This window comes from Rhinopithecus bieti, unplaced genomic scaffold (assembly GCF_001698545.2).
Source record: "Rhinopithecus bieti isolate Rb0 unplaced genomic scaffold, ASM169854v2 scaffold_1673, whole genome shotgun sequence".
Taxonomy (NCBI): domain Eukaryota; kingdom Metazoa; phylum Chordata; class Mammalia; order Primates; family Cercopithecidae; genus Rhinopithecus; species Rhinopithecus bieti.
Window position 1 is genome coordinate 855,961 of NW_016804690.1, and position 8,563 is coordinate 864,523.

General features: G+C 44.2%; 1 protein-coding gene across 1 annotated transcript in view; it reads left to right on the top strand.

The window, feature by feature from the left end:
• Nucleotides 1-8,563, top strand: part of CAPN8 (calpain 8) — a 77,033-nt gene that overhangs the window by 4,596 nt on the left and 63,874 nt on the right. The window contains exon 2 of the mRNA XM_017869954.1: nt 6,969-7,038. Within this exon, the coding sequence (XP_017725443.1) occupies nt 6,969-7,038 (70 nt within the window). The remainder of the gene's footprint in view (nt 1-6,968; nt 7,039-8,563) is intronic.

An 8,563-nucleotide genomic window follows, 5' to 3' on the forward strand; every position in this document is an offset into this window, starting at 1 on the left:
TTCTTTCTCTTTCTTTCTTTCTTTCTTTCTTTCTTTCTTTCTTTCTTTCTTTCTTTCTTTCTTTCTTTCTCTCTTTCTCTCTTTCTTTCTTTTCCTTGCCTTGCCTTGCCTTGCCTTTCTTTCCTTTCCTTTCCTTTCCTTTCCTTTCCTTTCCTTTCCTTTCCTTTCCTTTCCTTTCCTTTCCTTTCCTTTCCTTTCCTTTCCTTTCCTTTTCTTTTCTTTTCTTTTCTTTCCTTCCTTCCTTCCTTCTGATGGAGTTTCACTCTTGTCACCCAGGCCACTGTGCAATGGCGCAATCTCGGCTCACTGCAACCTCTGCCCCTCAGGTTTGAGTGATTCTCCTGCCTCAGCCTCCTGAGTAGCTGGGATTACAGGCACTCGTCACCATGCCCAGCGAATTTTAAATTTTTAGTAGAGACAGGGTTTTGCCATGTTGGCCAGGCTGGTCTTGAACTCCTGACCTCAGGTGATCTGCCCACCTTGGCCTCCCAAAGTGCTAGGATTATAGGCGTGAGCCACTGCGCCAACCATTTTCTGTTTTTTGATAGTAGCCATCCTAATGGGTGTGAGGTGATATCTTATTGTGGTTTTGATTTGTGTTTCCCCAAAGATCAGTGATGGCGAGCATCTTTTCATGTACTTATTGACCATTTATAGATCATCTTTGGAGAAACGTGTATCCAAGTCCTTTGCCTTTTTTTTTTTTGAAGGCAGAGTCTCACATTGTTGCCCAGGCTGGACTGCAGTGGCGCGATCTCAGCTCACTGCAACCTCTGCCTCCCGGATTCAAGTGATTCTCATGTCCCAGCCTCCCAAGTAGCTGGGACCACAGATTTCCACCACAATGTTTGGCTAATTTTTTTGTATTTTTAGTAGAGATTGGGTTTTGCCATGTTGGCCAGGTTGGTTTCAAACTCCTGGTCTCAAGTGATCCACCTGCCTCGGCCTCCCAAAGTGTTGGGATTACAGGTGTGAGCTACTGCGCCCATCTCCTTTGCCTATTTTTAATTGTGTCATTTGCTTTTTTGTTTCATTGCTGCTTTTGAGGGTGATTTTGTACTTCTCCAGTTTTGGGGGCTTTAAGTCAGCTGACTAAATGTGACTCCTATGATCCTGGTTCCCACACAGACGCTAACTTCTACTGGCCTTTGTGGGAAAGGAGATGAGATGTGCTGAACATATATGTACACATGTTTTTGTCCTTTCAATAATAAAATAAAACTTGATACTTAGATGTTTTCTGAAATCATGCCATTTGACATCTTGTCCCTGCTGGGTGTTTCTGCCTATTCATAAGCAATTGAGCAAAGATTTGCTGGGGCTCTTGTCCCAAGGGTTTCAGGACAAGTTTGCCCAGAGGAAGGGCTCAAAGTCAAGCATAGGTTCTCAGGATGAGCTTTTGGTTATTCACAATCCTGAGACTATTTAGGGTTGGGCAAGAACAATCCTATCACAAACAGCATGGTTGGCTATGCGAGATCAGGGGGTGTTCTTAGCAGGCAGATTTTTAGCTCCTTATTTTCTGACTTCCCCTCTGTGCTTGGTCAATGCCCAGCCCAGGTCCTGTGGTTTGAGGAATGCCCAGCATGAGTGGGCCCTGGTGCAGCGCAGTCAATGATATTCTTCCCTGAAGTGTCCACTTTTTGGCAATTAAGTGGTTTATTGATCTTAAGGAGAAATACAGCAAGACAGCAATGAAGTGATGTCAGCTGCATAGTAAGGACCCCGTTCAAGAGAAATGTCAAGGGGATGAATTGTTGGGAGGTTAGGATAAGGATGAGGGTGAGAGGCCTCAGCTTAGAGCCACTCTTTCTTCAGCTGCTATGTCTTGGATTAGTGAATCTGGAGTTTTCAGTTTAGCCATGATTTATTGCGTGCTGGTTGTGTTCAGGTGCTGGAGAGGAGTCTTTGTGGAGCTTTGGCTCATCAGGGAGAGACATATGGACAGCTGGCAGGCTGCAGCGTGGTTAAGAGCATGAGCTCGTGCGTCAGGTAGATCAGGTTTCTGGTCCCCTCTGTGCCATTTGCTAGCTGAGGAACCATGGAGAAGTTACTAGCCACCCCAAGACTCAGTTTCCTCATCCATAAAATAGGGATAATAATATTACCCACTTCACTGTTGTTTGGGAGGCTTGAATGAGGAAATCTAGCTATTATTACAAGACAGAATATCCAGAGGGCGAAATAAGTAGAAATATGAACAAAATGCATGGGAGTTCAGAGGAAGAAGCAGTTAAATTTGACAGTGAAATTGGGGCAGGTTAATTACTGGAGACATTTGAGTTGGGATTATTGGAAGAGAATCAGGAGAGAGACTGAAGAGAAGGCACAGGTGTGGGCAGAGGCACTGGGTTGTGGCAGTGCATCGGGAGCAAATGTATTCAGAGGAAGGTGGGAGTCCCTTGTGATGGGAGGAGAGTCATAATCACTCGCTGTGGGAAACTGACAGACAAAGCTGGAAACATCCAGTGGAGCCAGATCACAGAGGGATGGAAGTTCTGGGTCAAGCAATGTGGCTATCCTTGAAGGTGATGATGATGAAGATGGCAGCATCTCTGGGGGTTCTAAAAACCAGAGCTCCTAAAGTGCAAACCAAAGCTATCAGACATGGGTAACGCTCTGGGAGAGCAGTGTGGCCAAGTAGTCAGCATCACTGAGACAGTGTGGGTTTCAGTCACTTACTGCCTTGGATTCTTAACTGATACCTGTATTTCCTTAGGCCTGGTCATCAGAGGCTGATCCTAGGTTAGAGTAATTTGTATTTATGGAGTGTTTTGAAATCCTCGCTTGAGTAATAGAAAACAGTATTACTAAAAAGACACGATTGTTATTAGGAAAGATTAAAAAAGGGTTCCAAGTGTGGGTAGGTGTGAGGCTGCCTCTTTACAGAATTCCGCCTCTTTAAAACCTCTCTGATTGCCAATTACTTTGTATCTCTGATCTGTGCTTCAACAGCAACTTAGGAATGGAGAGAAGACCATGCCCAGCTAGTTTTTGCATTTTTATTTGCAGAGATGGGATTTCACCATGTTGACCGGGCTGGTCTCAAACTCCTGATCTCAAGTGATCAGCTCACCTTGACCTCCCAAAGTGCTGGGATTACAGGCGTGAGCCACCATGCCCAGCCCAAAGTTGGGGACTTTCTGTGGTCCCTGAAAGATTCATGTAACATATTAGTCATGACATTTTTTGGTGTGTGTGTATGTGTTTTTCTGGGGTGGGGACATTTTTGAATTATACTGAATACCACATAGTAAAATGGACATTCCATCTACCTACAAACCACTTAGCACCATTCTGTATATTTCACTTTCAGTTGTCTGTAGCCTTTGCCAATCATTCTGTCTTCCAACCCAAACTCAACATTTTAATAGAACTTGGGAAGCTTATTAGATATGAATCTAATGAAATTCTATCTTATGAGCATTGTGACACAAGTAATTGAAGATACAGCTCAGGGAGTTATTTTGGAAGCATCAGCATATTCTGTGGTTAATAGTTGAAGCCATGGGGTTGAATGATGTCACCGAGCAAAAATACTTAGGGGTGTTACTGCTGTATGAAATGGGATAATCTCAGAGGGTTCAGGACCAAGAGCCAGGGGTTCCTTGGTACTTAGGGGCAAGCACAGTGGAGGAATGCATGGAAGAGACTGAGAAGAAATGCTCAGAGAAGCGAGGAGAAAATCAAGCGTGAGTAAGGGTATGGAAGTCAAGGGAGCAGAACTTTCAGAGAGGAATAGCCAACGGTGCCGAATCCAAAGAGAAGTTAGTTATTGGTGACGTGGGTGAGAGGAGTTTCATGAAGCTATGGATGTAGAAGTCAGATTTCAGGAGACTGACAGATGAATGGAGAATGAAGAACAGGAACCTATTTATCTATTTATTTTTTGAGACAGAGTCTCACTCTGTTGCCCAGACTAAAGTGCAGTTGTGCAATCTCGGCTCACTGCAACCTCTGCCTCCCAGGTTCAAGTGATTCTCTTGCTTCAGCCTCCGGAGTAGCTAGGCCTACAGGTGCCCACCACCACACCTGGCTAATTTTTGTGTTTTTAGTAGAGACAGGGTTTTGCCCTGTTGGCCAGGCTGGTCTGGAACCCCTGACCTCAGGTGATCCACCTGCTTTGGCCTCTCAAAGTGCTGGGATTATAGGCATGAGCCACCACGCCCAGCCAAGAACCTATTTTAAGAGAGTTTTTAAGAAAAGAGATTCTTCCAAACCTCTATAGAGTGTGCTGTCTTTTCTTCCCTCTTGACAATACAGCCTTTTCCTTCTTTTGTTTTTAAAACAACATTAAAATTAAAATTTTTTTTTCTCTTTCTTTTTACTTATTACTCTTTCAGATCTCTGTGCCTTTTATTTGCCAAAAAATGACTGCCTGGAGACTGGGAGGTCTTGAGCACCCGGCATGAACATTTGTAGCTACACACCTTTAGAACACCCAGATTGGCTGGTGCCACCTTTCTCTTTAAGTTGCTACCAGAGATTGCAAAAGACTGAAAGCGAATGAATAAACGAAAAACTAAAGGTCCATCACTGGAGAACCTTTATTTACAAATAAATAAATAGAAACAAAATAAACAAGCTAAATAACGTGTGGTACTTTTAATGAAGTTACAAAGCTCTCTATGTCCTAAGAAAAGATGCATGTACAAGACATATGTGATAAAAATGTATGTATGTATATAGATGTGCTTTTATATCAGAAGACAGTTTCTGGAGGGACACTTAAGAAACGCTACCAGTGCGGACTCTGAGGTGGAAGGGATTGTGTGTTTTACACCGTTATTTACCGTTGGGGATTTTCTCATGTTCATGTACTAATTTTCAATGAAAACAGGTAAATACATTTTTGTTGTTGTTGTTTTTGAGATGGAGTTTTACTCTTGTTGCCCAGGCTGGAGTGCAATGGTGTGATCTTGGCTTACTGCAACCTCCGCCTCCTGGATTCTCCTGCTTCAGCCTCCTGAGTAACTGGGATTATAGGGGTGCACCATCACGCCCAGCTAATTTTTGTATTTTTAGTAGAGACGGGGTTTCACCATGTTGTCTAGGATGGTCTCGAACTCCTGACCTCAGGTGATCCGCCCGCCTCAGCCTCCCAAAGTGCTGGGATTACAGGCATAAGCCACTGCACCCGGCATAAATTTTTTTAATACTTGAAAAAAAAAAAAAAAAGTCAGCCCAGAGGAACTGTTTCTGCCATTTCAGCAGGAGCTGTCACCTTATAGAGGCTATGGGGCTGCCACCTGGAAGGCTCCACCTCCCACAACAGAATCCCAGAATCCCCGTTGCCAGCTCCATCCAGACCCCAAGCGTCTGCCCTCAGCCCACCCTCCTGCTTCCCAGTCCTTTTTGATCTGCCCTTTCTTCACCTCTATGAAGTAAGAACGAAATGATTCTCTCTCTCTGTGACCAGACAGTCTTTGATGTAGTGCAGCCCAAGATGCCTCTGATTAAATGTAGGCTGACTTCCGTTTTGTCCCTTGAGGTCCTGTCCTTTTCCCCTAGCAGTTTGCCTGGTGAACAGGTAGACCCATCTCTTCTTTAGGAACCAGTACATAGACTGCTCCTGCATCCTACCTTTCTAACGGACAGGCATCATCTCCCACCCACTAAATCTCGCAGCCATCATCCCTGTTGGGCCCTTCTCATTTTTCTCTCTGTGTTTTTTCTCCTTTTGCGGATATAGCCTACATTCTATTATTATGCACCAGCCTTTTTTCTCTGACTTTTTCATAATGTCAATCTTGGTTTCCTATATACACCACAAGCACCTTGAGGCCAAGAACTATGTGGTTTATTTCTTTTCTTTCTGCATTTCACCATGTTTCCCTCTTTCCCCTGCCTGCCATGGTTCAAAGGGTACTGGATACAAAATGGGCACTCAGAAAATCCTTGCTGGGTAAACAAAGAAAGGATGACTAAAGCATGAGTCATTGTGCCCCAACAGAGCACCAGAGCCATGAAACTGCTTGTAGGCAGATGCCAGTTGAGATAGGTGAGTGGAGGAAGTAAGTGCAGGTCAGGTGTGTGAATGTATCAGAGATGAGTTCTCTTCTCAGGACACATGGTACTTCTGACACCTCAGTGTGTCCATCAGCACATGGGGTCATTATCATTTAGTCAAGATTTTAACAAGTGCCCACAAGGTGCACAGCAGTGTGCTAAATATTCTTCTAATCTTCTCTTTATGTAAATAGGGGTGTTTTCTGAATAGGTGATATCATTTTTCATCACATATTATCTCAGCCTTTGCCTTTCTCCTACCTCCATGTTCCTCACCACCTTTTCACACCCACACACCCACACCACACATATAGTATTAAAACACTAGTCCTATCCAGCTGCTGTGGCTCATGCCTGTAATCCCAGCACTTTGGGAAGCCGAGGCAGATGGATCATTTGAAGTCAGGAGTTCGAGACCAGCCTGCCTATAATGGTGAAATCCCGTCTCTACTAAAAATACAAAAAAACAAAAAACAAACAAACAAACAAAAAAAAATTAGCCAGGTGTGGTGGCACGTGCCTGTAATCCCAGCTATGTGGTAGGCCGAGGCAGGAGAATCACTTGAATCCGGGAGGCAGAGGTTGCAGTGAGCCGAGATCATGCCACTGCACTCCAGCCTGTGCAACAACGCGAGATGCTGTCTCAAAAATAAAATAAAATAAAATAAAATAAAATAAAATAAAATAAATAAAAAATAAACAAAAAAAGAAAACACTAGTTCTGGCAGGGGCTCTGGACTCCAGCTTCTGCTCTGTTCACCCCCGGCTATGTGACTGTGGGCAGGGCTCGTCTCCTCTCTGGGCTTCAGAGTCCTCAGCAACAAAACAATGTGATGGGCAGTAGATGATCTCCTGGGTTTCTTCCCGCTGTGCACTCTGGGACTCTGATGTTCCTTTCCCCAGGCTGCCACCGTCACTGAGCACCTTGTGACTTGTGTTTTGTTCCAAATTGCTTTCAGGAGTTGTGTCCCAGCCCTCAGTTTATCATTGGTGGAGCCACGCGCACAGACATTTGTCAGGGTGGTCTAGGTGAGTAATTGGGGAGAGTCTTATTTGTTTTGGGAGAGGGTGGGTGTGTATGTGTCATGAGGAAACATCAGATGAAGCTGCGAGACTTCACTGAGTGAATTAGGTACCTGATGTGTCTGTCTGGGTTTGTGTTTTTTGAGACTACATCCTTCACTGTGGGTCCAAATGATGGAAATACCTCTTGGCTCCCCCTAATGAGAGATTTTGCCAGCTCATTTAACCACTTTAATGCTAGAGCAAGGAGCCAGGATTACAGATGTAGAGTAGATATCTGTGCTGTACCATGTTTTTGTTGCAGTTACCTTTAAGTAGACATAATTTGTCCTATGGAATGACGGGCTGTCATAATAAGTGCTTTTATAATTAGTAAGAAAACAAGAATCTTATTTTTCTAGCCAGGCATTCTTTCATAGGCCTGGGATCCTGTAATCAAAAACCTTCATTTCTGACCTTATCATATTCCTTTTAAATTGGGGGCAGTTGAGGTTAAGACATAATTTCATTTAGTTTTGTAAGTTCTAGCCTCCATTGTCAGAAACCGAGGCTCTCCTTGGTAGCAGACGAGCTTTATTGATCTCGTAAGCCCTCCTGATACCAAGGCCTCACAGATGGGAGTTTCTGTGTTGAATTGGACAATCCTTACATTTTATGGACAACATGGCTGTGAATTGAATTTGAGGGGTTTCCAAATCACCATACAGTGACAGCTGCAAAATACAGAACTGGAAATGAAGACAGAAAAGAAACAAATGCTGTTTACTGAAAATCGGCAACACAAACAGAAACCTCAGCATCACATGGATCCCATAACCGCCCCCTCTTTATTTTTTTCAGGAGGTTTTCTCTTTTTCTCATTCTTATTGCAACCGGGAAAGCCCTTTCTCTTCAACCTGCTGGAAATGTTCATGATTTTGAAAATCACAAGGCGTTTTATTTTAAATGCTTCCAATGTTCTCTCCTTTAATGAATATAGCAAATATACCCTAGAAAGAGCTCACAGAGCGTGACCATCAAGCAGCGGGAATGATTCGGTGTGCCACATGCGAGCGCTTGCCCGGTTCCCTGAAAACCACAGCCTCCATTTCCCGAGCTTTTGTGTGAGGGCTCACAGAGGGGTAGCGTTCTGACCTTTTCTTGTTCTGGGTAAGTGTGGTGCCTTTCTACTTCCAGCTGCATGTTTAACCTAATTATGCCTGTGTCTCAGGGACACACAACTTCGAGTGCACCCCAAACAGCTCCTTGTTGGAGATGAGTTAACTGTGGGAAAGGTATTTAATAAGTACCTTTTCCTTGATGGGCTTGGATGGATTTTTCTTTGAATAGTTTTAAGCAAGGAGAAGTGAGGGTTTCCAAAAAGCGGCCTGAGCGTTACCATGGTGAGTGAGTGCTGCCAATGGAGACGGAGGCTGGAAGCACAGGAAATGAACCCAACCAGCTCTCCGAATCCAGCTCACATCAGAACAAATGGGGCAGCCTCTGTGGTGGCTGCCCCGGGGAGCCCAGCCGCTGCAGTGGTTTTTTTTTT